The sequence below is a fragment of the Chaetodon trifascialis genome, chromosome 18 (genome assembly GCF_039877785.1).
Source record: "Chaetodon trifascialis isolate fChaTrf1 chromosome 18, fChaTrf1.hap1, whole genome shotgun sequence".
NCBI lineage: Eukaryota > Metazoa > Chordata > Actinopteri > Chaetodontiformes > Chaetodontidae > Chaetodon > Chaetodon trifascialis.
The window spans coordinates 6,066,718-6,083,217 of NC_092073.1; the positions used below are offsets into that span (position 1 = coordinate 6,066,718).

Here is a 16,500-nt window from a genome sequence, read left to right on the forward strand (position 1 = left end):
AAGAACTGCTAAGCAGACCCACAATCAGTTCTGGACTAATTGTGAGTAGATGTGCAACCGTACATGTTTTATATTCATAGGTAATTATATAATGTCACAATGGATGGCTTTCATCTGGACACAACGGCTCAACTGCCTTCTCTGCATATAATGAAGGTGAGTCATGCAGCGAGCACAGTGTTGCCATCAGGACTAACTCAAGTAGGTGTAAAATGTACTTAGTGTTGGACACGACTCTCCACTACTTTGTATTGTGTTGTGACTATTACTGTTCATTGTGATTGGCTGGCTCATAAAAAGGCTTCAAAGACATTAAGCAGTTCCTTGATCTGCAGCCACTTCCACTGGACAGGACTGGAACAACAGCAGTTTGTAAGGCGAGCTTCACGTATGACAACCTCACCTTGATGTTTCCTCCACCAGGTGAATGGCTCACATTGTCCATGGAGCCCACTTTGGACTGAGCTTTTTCCCTGAAGCTCACTTTGTGGGACTCGATCTTCACGTCACCGCCGCCTGCAGCACACACGGATAATCAGTGTGATGGTCACACACGTGCACGCACGGACACAAGCTCACATTTTCATGAACTGATACAGCGGCTGCACTGCCTTCTTTACCGTGAAACACTTGGTAATGTCAAGTCAAGAATGAGCAAATCTTACATTCTTCTATGTGATTCTAACTGTTCTTGTAGTTTTCATGCTTAAATAATCATATGAAAATCTGATTTGACACTTTTGTGTGATGTTACAGCCTTTGAAAGGGATTTTTATACATTTAGTACATGCTGTATATAACAAAACTGCTTTTTACACATGCATGCACACTCAACTCCATATTTATAGGTACGCCAGCTAAACCTAACACAGTCTGATCCAACAGCCCTACAATAATAGCAGAACTGTTGTATCAGGCTGCCAACTCAGTGTACAATAGAGACAGACCATCAGCACCATGTGTTAAAGTGATGGGTCCCAGCTCACCAGGCTTGTGCTTGATGTTGTCCTTGGAGCCGCACTTTGACGTCACCTTACTCAGATCCACTTTCTTGTTGAGTATCTGCACCTGTCAAATGTCACACAGGCCTTTTAATCAGGAGTGTTCAAAGCACCGTGCAGGGACATGGATCCCTCCAAAGTTCCACTTTTATAAAGGGCTATTTCTTCTTCAGCTGCACGTTTACACCTGGAATTACCAGCATCAGGATAAGCTGTGCTCTCCAAATCGTAGGAGGCAAATCAAGTGGTGGAACACAAACACAGCGAAAAACAGCGAAGAATTCAGGCTGTAACTTGGAGTCAATGCAGCTTCTATTACAGTGTAAGACATGGTTGAGTCCAGCCTATCCAGCCAGGTGGAAACTCATTGAAAAACACTTCAATATCATATGTAGTAAAATCATTCCAGACGTGCTGTAGTGATGGTAGGGTCACCTGCAGTCAGTGTGGAAAATACCAGAAAGCAACAGACAAAGCTCTGCACAGGAGAGCATCGTTTCAGGAAACCAGACATCCCAAATGTTCCTCTCTGAGGTGATACTGTCCTCACAGAACCAGACAGTCTTAACAGAGACAGAGCCAATCACAGGCCGGCGGTGTATGTCTGCTCAACTTTATTATTTGTTTAGTAAGTTAGTAACAGGGCAGGACAACACAGGAGGAGTTTAAGGCAGCAGGGGACTGTGAAGCGGGTTCTGGGGAACAGCTGGTACATCAGGCTTGCTAGAATGCTGTCCAATAATCCCCTCCACTTCCGAGGGTCCAACCAGGAGCAGTGCTGAGAGGACTGTAACTTACACTGGCACTGATACACACTAATGACCCTTTTTATTTGATTATCTTCCATTTTTGGAGTGAAAAAGAGATGAAAACACAGTTCATCTTTGCTCTGTTGTTCCATATATCGATTTCATCAAGTCCAATTTGTTTGACTGATTGGCCGATGCATACGAGCTCTGCTTGTGGGCCAGGCAGTACTTACATTCCCTCCACCAGGAACATGCTTCATATTGTCCTTGGAGCCCAAGCGTGAGGTGACGTGGCTGAAGTCCACCTTTTTGGAGACTATCTGAACCTATATGGACACAGCATAGCAGCAAGAGGGGAGAGGAGAGCAAGGGAAGGGAGGGGTTGACACGAGAAGAAGTGGAAAGAGAGGAGAGAGAAGCAAAGGAGAGAATAACAGAGAACAGAGGAGGGGAAAGAAAACAGAGGACAAAAGGACAAAAAAGAAAAGAGTAGAGGAGAAGAAGTCAGCACCACAGGCAGGGTTAGAAAGGAAAGGACAGAAGGACGGAGCCAGGTTCACCAGGGCAAAATCAAACATGGCTGCAAACACTTTAACTGTCTTAGGTGCGCTTGATATGAACTGCGGGGTAGCTAAGCTGTCTGACATGCTAAATCTTCACTGCACTGCCATTTGAACCATGAAAGAAAACTATCCAAAACAGGAGAGCAGCAGCTTCCTCAAGGAGCACACACATGCAACACAACATATAAACACCTTGAGGAGACTTCACAGGACCCCAGAAAATGTTATTAACACACACTGACGAATGACAAAAGCAACACTGATGCTGTGGTTTATTTATGGCAGGGCAGACTGAGGCCAAACCTGACACACACCCAAGACAGTTTGTACAGTTTGAGCATTTTTCTCACAGACACATCCACACACACTCTCTCTCTCTCTCTCTCTCTCACACACACACACACACACATTTCCCAGACACTTCTTCATAAGTGACCAACCAGTGGAAGTCAATCCCAATGATGAGCACTGCCGGTTGTGTTTGATGGTGGAGCACCATTGCTGGAGGTCTGCAGCAGTGGCCCATTGCTTACCACCATCATGACTTGACAGATTTCCCCTGATGGAAGCTGTTCACCACCTCGGGCACGTCACTATTGAAAGAATCATTTGCTGTATTTACGTTGGGAAAACCCTGCATTTGGCTCGACCACTGAGCTCCAGAGGGTGGACCATGAGTGTTGTGTACTGTATATTTTACCCAATGGCTACAAATGACTGACTCAGCAGCTACAAATCAGCTTGCTTGAGTTAAATAATCCATCACATGAGCATCACCTCTGACTCTATTCTTGTCAACACTGTGATATTGATGCATTTGGAAATGCAGACTGATACTTGCAGTACCATGTGTCATGTACATGTCTTAAATCACTGATTTTGGCTGCGCTAAATATCCACTGCTGGGATCTGATAAATGAAGTGAAGCCAGGCCAGGGTGTGGAGTTATGATGACATTAGGTTGAGTCAGCTTTCTTTGATTTCTTTCTTTTTTCACAGCTCAAGCTAATGCCAACAACTCAGGAGTGAATCCCACGTCAGGAGTCACACTCGGTCGAGGTTAATTACCATCCTGGCTCTCTAACCAGGATCCTGATTAACCGTGAGAGCAGGCGTCTCTGTCAGAACAACTTAACTTTCAACATAGAGAGGCAGAAATTATTATCATGACTGCTTAAATTCTGCAGAAGCGTGTGTGTATCCATGCTGAGAATGGGCGTGATAACTCGAATAGAAGATGAGTGACTAAATGGGTTTGAAACTGCGTATTTGTGTTTGGAAATGTGACAGCACAAGATACTGGAGGTGCTTTTATTACTCCAAACCCTGTGACAAGTCATTTTGTGCTCCCTTGTGCCCTCTGTGGTACAATTACACAAACAAACATACAAAATATGTATCAAGAGAAAAGCGGGGAGGGATGTGGAGTATGTGGTGATGGTGGGGAGGATGGAGAGGGAACTCACTTTGCCCTGGCTCGTTTCTTTGGAGGCGAGGGCCCTGCTCTGAGAAGCAGATGACACCTGGGGAGACAAGCCCACCCCGGGTCAACAACAACACCTCAGAACACACAGGAACAGGACACCATGCAGGACTTATCCATGAGGACATGGAGGATGACAAGAGGAGGGTGAGATGAAGGAGGAAAAGATGATAGAGAGGATGCAATATTAGGAGCAAGGGAGGAGAGAGACAAGAGAGGGAGTGAGAGGTGGAGGAAAGGAAAGGAAAGGTTGGGTGCACCAACTGAGGGGGGAGGAAAGGAAAGGAAAGGAAAGGAAAGGAAAGAGAAGCCCTGGAAGGTGTGGTTTATTGTAACCTGGGTCTACAGAATGCAGTGAAGTCACTAAACTGAAGTCCAGCTGTCAGTAGATCAAAGCAGGAGACAGTGTCAGAGTCATTTGATTAACTGCAAACTTGTTCAGGGATTTACATCTTTAAAGTGACACTTCAGCTGAGATGGCTCCTGTATCATCACGTAAACCTGCGGTCCGGTCGGGTAGACGTTTTCTGGTTCCACACCTTTGAATAACTGCCAACATCTCCAATTTTTTCAGAGATTCAAAAAGTTCTGGTGCTGTGCTCACTGACAGCTGTTTATTCTACTGGAAAACAAGCACGCCAGGCAAAAAGTTGCAGGATTAAGTTCCAAAAATGGTGAAAAAGGCGGGAGAGCTCAAGGCAGCTGGACAGGTATTGGCAGGAAACGTACAAAATAACTCTTCCACTGCCGTTTTTCTTGGTTCACTGAGAACAGCAACCGCTACCTCAGCTGTTGTTAAGAAAAGCTGGGGCCAGGTATTCCAGCACAGGAGTGCTGGTTAGTCTCTGGGTGTATAATGAAGCTGCCATATGCAATCTGCCGTGTGCAATGTATTTAAGAAATACATTCAACGTGACAGCGTACATAGACAATACAATGCCCTGTTGCCTGCTCTGACAAGGCCAAACATTTTACCCAAACTGTCTGCAGTAAAAATCCATCACAGACTAGAGACCGACTTCCTGGTTTGACCTCCCACACTTACCATACCTGCCAAAACACTCTGCTGTGCCATCAGGTGAGCACATTGTCACAGTGTTGCTGCATTCCTCTGACCTCAGCAGCTCATTTGGTGAAGACACTGCTCAATAAGACCCAAGTTTAAATGAACCAAAACTATCCTTATAGAGTGAAGCAAAGTCTGTAAACCCAGAGCGGTTAAATGGTAGTAAGTGAACATGCAGAGGACTGAGTGAGATGTGCAAAAGACGGTGTGAAAAACCACAGATATGAACAGAGCCAAGGACAGACTGTGTTTCACTACAGCTGGCGAGGTGAACGTACCAGCAACCGCTAACATGCGTTAGATTTAGACTCTACATGAAGTGGTATGTTTGGAGAACTTCAGAATCAAGTTTAAAGAGTAGGTAAAGAACCACAGGAAGACTGGCTCACGTGTAAAACAGGATAGTTGAGGAGCAGCCAGTGTCAGAAAATACATGCCATCAAAAGCTGCAGGAGAAGCTGTGGGGGGGCCTACCTTCCCTCCTCCAGGCTGGTGCTTCATGTTGTCCGTGGAGCCGATCTTCGAGCGGGCGTTGCGGATGTCGGGGGCCGGTGCCGTGCTGGGCCGAGCCATGGTCCTGGAGGCGGTGGACGCGGTGGTGGCTGTGGTGGAGGAAGCGACCCTGGCAGTGCGGGGCACCGCGGGCTTCTTCTCTGGTACTGAGCCGCTGGTGGAGGATGGGGTGGCAGGTTTGGCTGCTGTGGTTCGAGTGCGAGATGCAGTGGTGGTGGAGGCAGAGCTGCGGGTGGAGGTGTTGGTGGTCTTGGGCTTGGTAGTGTCAGCTGGGGGAGAGTTAATCAGAGTTATTTCAGAACTAGATATCTGTTATTTGACTGACCCTCAGGGTGAGACTAACGCGTCTGAATGCAGACCTTTACGCTCTGCTTTACAGACGGGCAGTTGGGCTCATTTGAGGTAAGGACGGTGTAGACTAAACTCTGATGTGAAAGACGGCTGGTGCTTTTAAACATCCCAAACACACTGCAAATATTCTGCCAACTTCATAGACAAATGACGCCCAAAGGTGACATGCTAAGGATTAAATATGATTTTAAAGAGTATTTTTTATGCAGAAACTCTCCCTCTCTCACACTCACACACACACTAAACCCAAAGCCAAACCACAAAGGACCCTGTCTGTCAGTCACAGTCAACCCTGACAGAAAAATGACACGAGTCCCAGAAAAAAAAAAATGTTGAAGAGAAATGGGAGTAAAACTAAGAGAGAGGGCGAAAAGAAAGACAAGCAGGCATAGGGGACCAGCTTCTTTCAGCTACATATATTTAACATTCAGCTCACACCAGTCTTTGGGATACTGCTGAAAGCTCTGCCTTGCTGTTTGAAAAACCAGCGTAAATGTAAGTATGTCAGTGAACAATCCAGCAATCATGACGTCACTCCTGCTCACAGGCGGGCTGTGTTGAACCTCCACCTGCTGCAAACAAACAGCTTCCATTCCTCATCTCTGCTTTGACTGAATGTATGTCAGCATCCTTCACTTCAGCACGCTAAGCCACTGAGGCAGCGCAACATTGGCACCAATTAACATCTGTCAATTCACATGAGTTTTGCTATACGTCAGCTTTTTTTCCTCAGAGTGCTGAGGCATGCTGAGCCTTGTGTCCTGCTGTCAATCCTCCCTGAGAGCCTTTGGTATATCTCCAGCTACTGTTAAGACGTGTTTAATTGAGGAAATCCTTCGCTTGCCTCCCTGTTTCTAAAGAGTAATTTAACTTGCCATATGAACCCTGGCAGATTAGACAACCCGAGGCTGTATCAGCAGGAGCTGCAAACTCCTGTCAACAGCAAGGGGACAGTAATCCACAGACTGCTGCGGTGAAGCTTTTAACTCTCCGGGGCCTTTCAGCAATAAAGCCTCTCTCTCCACGAGCCTGCCCAGCATTGTCATGGTTGGCCAGTGTGTGTTGCAGTGTCACACTCCTGCTGACAGCTCTCCTGTTGCCAAAATGTAAACTAATCTGTCGACAGGAGGAGTAAAGCTGAAGCTGTGTAGGAAGAGAGAGGAAAACTGAGGAAAAGGATTACAGAAGAGGAGATCGAAGAAGAAAGAGGAGCGAAATATCTCCAGAGAGCTAAAGGCTCAGAGGGAGGGAGCGCTGCAGCACTAGGTCAGACAGCCGCTGCGAATAATGGCAACAGATCATCAGGATTTGATTAAATACTGAATATGAGGCAGTACTGAGATCATTTTCCTGATTACGTAAAATCAGTCTGTCAAGGCTGACATGTATTAAACTGCCTCACACGGTCTCTAATCCTTAAATTAGTCTAAAAATGATGGGGGGTCTGATTTTACAGCATAAAACTGGAGACCTTAATAAGATATAACAACTTCAGTATTGACCTTTCATAAATCTTTAGTCATATTTATTACACTGGATGCAGCTAATCCTTCAGAAATAATGGTAGAATTAAAACATTAATTAATCTGCACTAAACAGTGGAAATCAGATGGTAACTGATCACTTTTTCATTTCAGGATTTGTTTTCTAATTCCTCTGTTGAATAAACATACATTGTACAGATTTGATTATTTTAATGGGAGTAGAAAAGTTTTCTTCTTTATTAAGATTTATTAAGTTGGTGTCACCTGTAATGCTCTCTGCAGGTCAAAAACCTATTTATCATAAATACCGGGGTCCCATAGAAATGCTCACCCAGCTGTTGGCACATTTCATCATGTGTATTGATACATGTGTCACGTGACATGTTGTCGTTTGGCTTTGGCTTTCATTTGACTCCTTCTATGTGCTTGAATGAAAACTGCTCCAGGCAGAGGTTGACAGTTTGAAGGCAGTGCTGTGATACCTGCAGAAGTCCTCAGAGTGCCAGGCTTCTTCTCCTCTCCTGGCTTGCTGTCTGTCTTAGAGGCTGAAACACAGACGATGAGAATGAAGTTGTTGCAAAGGACAAAATGTGTCAGTAAAAGCATCGACAGATAAATGCTCAGTGATCGAGCATCACCGCTGTCATTGCATTTAGCAAGACAGTTAAAAAACACATTGTGTGTGTGTGTGTGTGTGTGTGTGTGTGTGTGTGTGTGTGTGTGTGTGTGTGTGTGTGTGTGTGTGTGTGTGTGTGTGTGTGTGTGTGTGTGTGTGTGTGTGTGTGTGTGTCAGCATGTCTGCCGTACCCAGAGGCTTTTTGGCTGCAGTGGTAGTACTGGTGCGACTCGACATTGTCGTGCGCACTGATGTAGCGGTTTTACTGGCTGCTGTGGCAGCAGTTCCATTTTTGGTGGGAGCCGTAGAGCCTGTTTGATTTGAGGTGGCAGTGCTGGCCTTTGGCACAAGAGGGCGCTTCTCTGCGGTTGTCTGGGGAGGAGGGGAAGACAAATTAAAACACAGGAGACGTCAGGCGAGGAGAGGAAGGAAAGGCTGATGGATGAAGGCGAAGATGGTGCAAATCAACAGAAAAGCATCATCAAATGAAATGCTGTTAGCGCTAAAGTGGGTCATAAAACAACTTTCGCATGTCTGGCTGCTGTCATCGGTTCAGGCAAATGTGCAGTGAGATTCAGGTCAAAGATTTTGCCCCGATGAGTGTAACATGGAGACCAAGTCCAAGGAGCTCCTTGAGGATTGTACATTTCATTCAGCAGCATATTTCCCCTCCATAACCCCTTGGATGATGCCACGCTCCACATGCAGCTGAGCCATCAAGCCGGCCTCGCTGAACTCCGCCTGCACCCCGAGGCGCTGAGAGGCTAAATAAAGGCCGTTAATTAATCAGTTGTGGTGGCACACTGGCTGCAGTTAAGAAGGCCACCGGACGAGGGTGACAGAAGGCTGATGGGTCCTTTGAGAGCACAGAGCATGAACTCAGTGGGACCTAAGAACAACGTCCACTTTTGGAGGTTTGGATCACACAAGACCTGCAGCCACAGTAATATGATCTTGATCCAATGACACTGATCCATTGGAGAGTTTGAAGTGTAGATTAGATCTGAAACTTCAGAAATGATGTTCAGGTTTGAGTCGGGCTCAGTCGTGGCAGCTGGGCTGGTCTACTATGGCTGATTTACTGAAGCACAGGCAGAGAAAATGTGCAGGAAAACCTATGGCAGCGAGGCATTTCAGCTTAGTCCCTGATGCAGACAATAATGAGGCAGTCGGTTATGTAAAATGTAAAACGTGTGAGGCTCTGATTAAATACGACAGCAAGAAGACTGGCAGTTCAGCCTCGCAGTGATATGTGGACAAATGGAGAAGGATGCATGCTGCACAGTCGCACGACAGGGCAACAGACTCAGCGCTGGGCTCGGACAGAAAAAACTGAATGCCTGCCGGGTTCAGGTTGGCCTCAGCTAGTGCTCTGTTGGATTTATGTAGTATGTGAAGACTAGATCACCAGGAAATCGACTCAGATCAGCTTCAATAAATTTACTAGCACTTTATAGATCTGCTACAGACCACTGACAGGAACAGGATTGGGGTCAGCTGGTGTTTATCCTCCCCCACCACGACATGTTCCCTTTGGGTCATCACTTAATAGATTATTGACAGAACGCCATTAATTACTAACAACTGCACACTTGAAGGCTTATTAGAAAGTGAGACTCCTGACTCTTCATCAATGACTGTGCACAGTCTGAACTGCAGGTCAGGTTTGGAAAAGCATGTCGTGCTGGAGGACGATGAATACAGACCGAGGATATTTTTCAAAACCTTGCAACACAAAATGTTTTCTGAATAGCTCTTTAAAGTATTAGTAAATGATAACCATTATTTACAACTGATGAGCAAGTAGTGAAGGGTGCTTTATTGCAAAGCGTTGCACATTTCTGCAGTACTGTGAGCATGTTTTCAGAAAATGGCAAAAGCAGCTCCTTTGGGTGGGAAATGTTTCTGAGGTTGGACTGGAGAGCGTGTTACACTACACCACTGTGAGTCTGTGCATGCTAAGCTGCACTGAGACCAGATGGTCACATTCACAGACTGAGGGGGAAAAGCTCCACATAAATAAGACACATATTTAACAGTCAAACTCAGAATACAGATGAGAATTTTGTTTCGACTTCTCGTAAACGTCCGCGTGCAGCCTGGAGTTCAACCATATCTGAAAGAGACTCTCGGATCTTACATTTCGCTGCTGGTGAGCGCCGTAAGCTGAAATGTGGATGTCGTCCTTTGTGGATCCTGGCATACACCACATTCTCTGACAGACGTCCCGACGGCTCAAACTCACCTTGGGTTTGACATCGCGTGTAGCGGCGGTGGCGGAGGATGCAGGGCGGCTGGTGGACGTGGTGGAGGGCCGCTTTGGACCAGCAGCGGCTGTGGATGGTGCCTTGGCTGTGGCTGTTTTTTTCTCTGAGGTGGAAGTGGTGGTGGTGGAGGGTGTGGGGCGCTTAGAAGTGACCGAACCGCCAGCGGCCGCGCTACTCGGCCGCGTTTTGGCGGCAGCGGTGGTTTTGGTCGCCCCGGCAGCAGGCTGCGACGCGGGACCAACACGTACAGGAGCGATGGAGGGCGAAACAAGGAGGGAAAGCAAAGGAAAGAAAAAAAAAATGAAAATGTGAAACGATAACGGCAGGGGAGGTTAAGCAGCACGAGCAGCATTATAATCAGAAATCATACAATAAGAATGCGGTAAAATAATAATTAGCACTGGCTCTGATGTTTCAATGCTAATACAAGTTTAGGACTTTAACAACCTAAAGAAAGCAGGAGCAGAAGCTTCAGCAGCATGAGTGATGTCAACTGAACTCTTCTCTAGTCTATCATTACACCCCACACGCTTCAGCTGTACAGTATCCTCCATCAAGGTGGTGTCTGAGCCATCAGCTACGTGACTTTACAAGGGAAATGTCAGACACGCCATATACATCCAAGAATAACAGACATGATAAGCATTAAAACCAGCTTAGACGAACCAGGCCAGATGATTTTTATATGTGTATGTGAATGTGACTTTGTTGTTTGGCTCGAAAATCTCTTCACAGTGTCAAGCCAAATGTTAATGGGCCAAAAAGGCAGAAAACCCATTTTTCAGTCCAAAAAAGCTCAATGAGTAGCACAGGAGAACACACTGTTCAGCTGCTCAAAGCCGATAAAACATCTGAATCGTTATTTTTCAAGTAATCTGCCAAAAACACTTCTTTCTTTTGTAAAGTCACAGGAGTGATTGATGGACTGTGGTGCAAATGAAAGAGGAATCACGCTCAGACACCCTGAAGGTAAGACAGCTGAGGCCGTAAAGCGTGGTGAAACTTACCTTGTTTCACACGTCTCACATTGGAACTCAGTGCTCTGGGTTTTGGTCTGACGTGTCACTAATAAACAGCCTGACCCGCGTCTGTGTCCACAGTCTGTGGATCTTATCAGTGTGTCAGTGTGGGAGGAGGGACGTCTCGCCCTCAGAGCTTACAGTGAGTCCTACCTTGGTCTTCTTCTCTCCCAGGTCTTTGCCCGGCGTGGCGCTGCTTCCATTAGCTGCAGGTTTAGCTTTTTTGGCCTTGTCTCCTGCGTCCGCTTTCGGAGTCTTGTCCTTCTTGTCCTCCTTTTTCTCCACAGTCTTTTTGTCGGGCTTCTCTTCCTTTTCGGTCTTCTGTGGCGGCTTCACAGACGCTGTCTCCACGCTTTTCTTGGCTTTGTCTGTGTCAGCCTCTTCTTTCTTGGCTTTTTCCACCTCTGCCGTCGTCTTTGTCTCCGTGTCAGCCTTTGTCTCCGACACGTCATGACTGGTATCGAGCTTGACGGGTGGAGGCTGTTGCTCTGGTGCCTTTTCGTTGTCAATGTGCTGCCCTTTGTCATCCTTTGCCTCACTTTTCTCAAGCTTCTCACTGCTTTTCTTCTCCGTTTTGTCTTCCACTTTTTCCACATTCTCGGTTTTCTCCACTTTGCTCTCTACACTTTCTATCATCTCCACTTTTTCTACCTTCTCTGTCTTGTCCACCTTATCAGTCATCTTCAGCTGATCTGGTGATTCTTCGGCCTTCTTCATTTTATCCTCTTTTTCTGCTTTCTGCTGCACTGACTCCACTTTCTCTTTCTCCTTTTCTGCCTCCTTCTTTTCCTCCACCTTCTCTGCCTGTTTCTCCATCTCCTTCACTTTGTCTGTGTCTTTCTCCTCTTTGACTTTTTGTGCTTCTTTCTCCTCTTTCTCCTTCTCCTTCACCTGCTCTGCCTCTTTCTCCTTCTCTTTCACCTGCTCTGCCTCTTTCTCCTTCTCCTTTTGCATCTCATTCTCTTTTTCGTTCTTCATCTCTTTCTCCACCTTGGCTGGAGTCTCGCTGCTTGTGAAGTCCACCTTCACGCTCTTCTGCTCAGCTCTATCCAGAGGGTCGAACAGGTCCACCTTCTTCGCATTGTCCTCCAGCTTCTCCTCCTTCTTCTCTGCTTTCTCCATCGTGTCTGATTTTACTGGAAAGAAAAGTGATCTTAATTAGAAATCACATAATACATGATAAATAACGAGCCTCTTGTCCAATCCAACAACACACACAGTAACTGGCAGCAGGTAGGACTCACTTTGTGCCACAACAACAACAAAGTCCCTGACAGGAGGAACAGGGCCCAGCCCTTATCTCCATACATATCTCAGCTGAACAGATTCAAAGACAGTTTCATACAGCCATCACTGACACTTCACTCAGTGTCACAGACAGACGATCAAAGAACGGGCTCCCGAGGACGGATACAAACACTGTTGCTTTCAGCAACATTTTGCAGGTTTATCCACAGCTGTAAAATGCTCCTGTTGCCCCTGAGCTTCAGTGCTTTGCTCATACTGGAGGAAAAGAGAGTCATGCTGACGTTTGTCTTCACTTACATTACACAAAAGACTGCAGGGTACAAGAGAAAATATTTTTTATAAAAAGCAAAGGAAGAAAATACATTTTCCTAAAGAGCTGCTCAGCTGTCAGACTGATTCACACTGCTTTACTAATTTTAATGGAAGCTCATTTTAGCCCAAGTATGGGCTGTGTAACCGTATTATGAAGGAGAAAATAGCAAAAATCGAACTAAATATTGTATATACTGTATATTTTACACATTGTATAAAACATAAATGTGATCATTTGCAAACTATTTTCAATGCTCCAAAAACATGATTGGGTATGAAAGGCATCCTGGAAAGGCTCACCACTTTGTGAACACGTGACTGTATAAAGAATAGTTCTTATTTATATACATATATTTATATTGTTAGATTTTTTGCTTACTGTTACAGTTTCTAATATTGTTATATCTTTTACTTATTTTTATATTATTTACTTACTGTTATATTTTTTACTTTTCTGATAGCTTCTTTTTAATAGATGTGTCATGCACCAACCTCACCAAAGCAAATTCCTTGTATGTGTAAAATCGTACTTGGCATTAAAGCTTTTTCTGATTTCTGATTAGCACATTACTGCCAGACAGTTCATCTGGAAATGACTGCTTTCTGTCTTTACACAGCTGGCCAACTTTTTTGGAATCAGGATTGTACCCAGCTTTCTCTGGCCAAACAGAAGCACTGTGATTATTGTGTGTGATATGCTGCTGACACTGTGTACGGGACACTCTACTGCCTCTTCAAGTGAAAAACATACATTTCAAATTCAGTTCTTTTGCCCCGTTCTCCTCTGCGGTTCACTGAAGCAGTAATCATCCTCTGTGCAGATTGATCTGTACGATATGTGCAGATCAATGACTATCTGTGCCTGGTAAAAACAGCCTAAACATAAGAAACAGTTACACATGATGTGAATCATCCACAGAGGCAGACAGAAAAGGCATCGGTGTTCTCCTTCACTTTCGTCTTCGCTGAGATGAGATGCTCTCTTCGCCTGTGACACATCATTCCTGTCCTGTATATCATCTGTTGTGTTCTACATTTTTCTCTTCTGTTGCCTCCTCTCTCTCCCGCTCCATCATCATAATACTGTTACCTATGTATTGCTTCCATTCCCTTGTTGTATTTTTAGCTTTCTTCATGGACGTCACTTAAAATGACAGGCCAATATCACAGATAACGCCATCCTCTCCATCATCCGGCTTTCCTGTGTCTCCCCATCTGTCCTGGAGAGTCTCTACTGTCAAATGTCATCTGATGAGGCAGAAAGCTCATCATGAAAACTGATCTCTTTCTGTTGCCCAGGCTACCAGCAAGCAAGGGTGCAGGCTGTTTAGACAGACAAGTCGAAAATGTGCGAATGACGCACAAACAAAATCCATTTCTGAAATATCTGTCGAGATAAACCTGAAATCGATGCAACCTGCAGGTCTGTGAATCCATACTGGCATCAATACAGTATCACAGAAAGATACAGGTGGTAACGCTTGTTGAAGATCTTCCAGATGTGGGATCTTTGCAAAATAGCTCTCTGTGAGAGCACACAGTTTAAGAAGAATCAATACTCATCCTCAGTCTGTTTATTTGCTGCTGCAGGTTAGCTTGAAGGGGTTCGACAGAAATATTTCAGACCTGGTTTGTTCATGTCAATGAAGACAAATTACTGTGAATCTGGATGCTGTCGCTGCGCTGCTGAACCAAAATATCACGCAGTACAAACAAGCCAAAGAAGATCCGTATGTCTCCTGTGTTGACTCACTGAATGAAACGTGTGCATCATCTGACCTCAGGTGGTGATGACCTAACAATGTGCTGAGTGTGGCCTAGTTTAGGAGCTGGATGTCCACATTTTTAAAAGCAATACAACATGACGGATTCAGCTCTGTTGAGAAATGAACGTCGCAAACCCTGGCTCCTAAACGGATGCGTAAAGTCTAAATGTGCTCTCAGTCGCAGGTTGACTGTTCAAAGAACGAGCACCAACACATGGTGTCCTTCTGTCGACCGCAAGCAGGGTGAGAAGGGTTAAAGAAGGACTGACGTGAATGAATCTGATGATTTCTGATGCAACGTGTGCTAATCAGGCAGTGAGGGTTTTAAAAAGCCTCATTTGCCGGGCATGCATCTGTCCCTTTCACCCTCTTGCGGCACCCTTCAGCGATTAACTTGGTGAGTACACTTTCATTACCGCGAGGAATGAGGGCCAACACCGAGAGCCAAAAATAATAACAAAGAGCTGAGAATAAGAGCCAAGCTGTTTGAACTGGAATATCATTTAAAGCTTCTGTTGTCTATCATCACGTTGTGCACTGAAGCGCACACAAGCAGCACAATGGAGCTGATCAGCTGGCTTGTTGGCTTTGATTGCCTCTGCTGACTCTTCCAGGCTTCATTACCCTCTGCAACAAGCAGGACGAGGGTCAAATAAAGAGGGTCAATCACTCCTCTGTGGTCTTATATGTTCCCTGTCCTGAAGTCGTGTCAGAGGGCTGAGAAAATGATGATAAAGGAAGGATCAAAGACAGAGAGAGTGGTGGCCTCGAGAGTCAGCGTGGGAATTATTGATTAGCAGATTGAGAGGTGAGTGGGTGGACAGAAGGAGCGCAAGAAGAGAGGCTGATACGGAGGGAACACCAAGGTGAAGAACTGGTTTCTGATCTGTTTCTTTGTTCTTCTTTGGCGTCATGCCAATAACGACCTCTAAAATGAACTTCTACTTGAAGAAAAAAAGGCAAAGGGCTGGAAGAGACAGAAGGAGGACATACAGGAAGAAGGGAATCGGGGTGTAAGGCTTTGAGGAGAAATGACACTGTTAGCTTACATAACACCCAGCGACCCCAGACCTGGAGTGGAGACAGACAGACCAGACAAATAGGTGACTATATACGAGAGAAAGAACACTGACCTAAATAACCCGAGGCGGTGTGACAAGACAAAGGGAACAAAAGGAGCGGGAGAAAAAACAAATGCACAAACAAGGTCGTCGTTTACTACACCGCAAACAACGAGAGGCTCAGGAGATCAACTTGATCCTGTAATTGGGGCAGAAATCTGATACGTGTCACAGCTGTGAACGGCCTGGTGAAAATGGCTTCATTTAAGCAAACAGCAGGAGGTGACGCCCAGATTACCCACTCACACTCTCTCCTGTGAGACACCCTGTCACAACGCTCCTTCTGTCGTGATGGAGATGTCATCACAATATGGAGACAAATTTTGACCTGGTGATTTTCAGCCAATTCTAGCAACAATTGGGATGTAGATGTGGAAAAAAAACCCCAGAGCAATGGGACTACCCAGCAACAAGGAGAGAAAAAGAAAAAGCAATCATTCACCATCTCCAGAGAGGGGCATTAATTATTGACAGGGCTTGTGATTGGAAGCATCAATCACAGTGGGCCTGCAGGGTGTGGGCTGGAGTAGGGGGGCATTACTGAGGGAAATATTTCATGAGAACATGCTGGTGCTGTGGAGGTCAAGCATGATGTCAGCAGGAACTCATGAAGTGCAGTCACGATGATATGAAGGCAGCACGTGTCATATTTTAAAGAGGCAAAAGCAGTGTAACTAATAAACTGAATGATGGCTGAATGCCGTTTAGCTGCTTCAGTTTCAGGCCCTGGTATCAGGCATGTTGGCTCACTGCCACGCCGTCACACTGGAACAGAGCCATTAATGTTATTCGCAACACCTGTGCTTCACTGTGACACATCAAAAGGTCTGCTGCGATAAGGACGGCCGACATTAGGATTATTACATACATTAGGACGACCGTCGAACGGTGGAACAAACGACTACCTTTACCGTTCTTGTTACTGCGTGCAGGATTACGTG

General features: G+C 45.6%; 1 protein-coding gene across 14 annotated transcripts in view; it reads right to left on the reverse strand.

The window, feature by feature from the left end:
- LOC139346708 (microtubule-associated protein 4) overlaps window positions 1-16,500 on the reverse strand; it is a 113,449-nt gene that overhangs the window by 8,155 nt on the left and 88,794 nt on the right. For 10 of the 14 annotated variants that reach the window (XM_070985930.1, XM_070985939.1, XM_070985936.1 and 7 more), the window contains 9 exons: window positions 11,266-12,248; window positions 10,072-10,317; window positions 8,018-8,198; window positions 7,693-7,755; window positions 5,337-5,644; window positions 3,780-3,836; window positions 1,984-2,076; window positions 987-1,068; window positions 404-516 (listed from right to left, as the gene is read on the reverse strand). In XM_070985930.1, the coding sequence (XP_070842031.1) occupies window positions 404-516; window positions 987-1,068; window positions 1,984-2,076; window positions 3,780-3,836; window positions 5,337-5,644; window positions 7,693-7,755; window positions 8,018-8,198; window positions 10,072-10,317; window positions 11,266-12,248 (2,126 nt within the window). The remainder of the gene's footprint in view (window positions 1-403; window positions 517-986; window positions 1,069-1,983; window positions 2,077-3,779; window positions 3,837-5,336; window positions 5,645-7,692; window positions 7,756-8,017; window positions 8,199-10,071; window positions 10,318-11,265; window positions 12,249-16,500) is intronic. The other 4 variants (XM_070985933.1, XM_070985931.1, XM_070985935.1 and 1 more) reach the window with 3 other exon arrangements.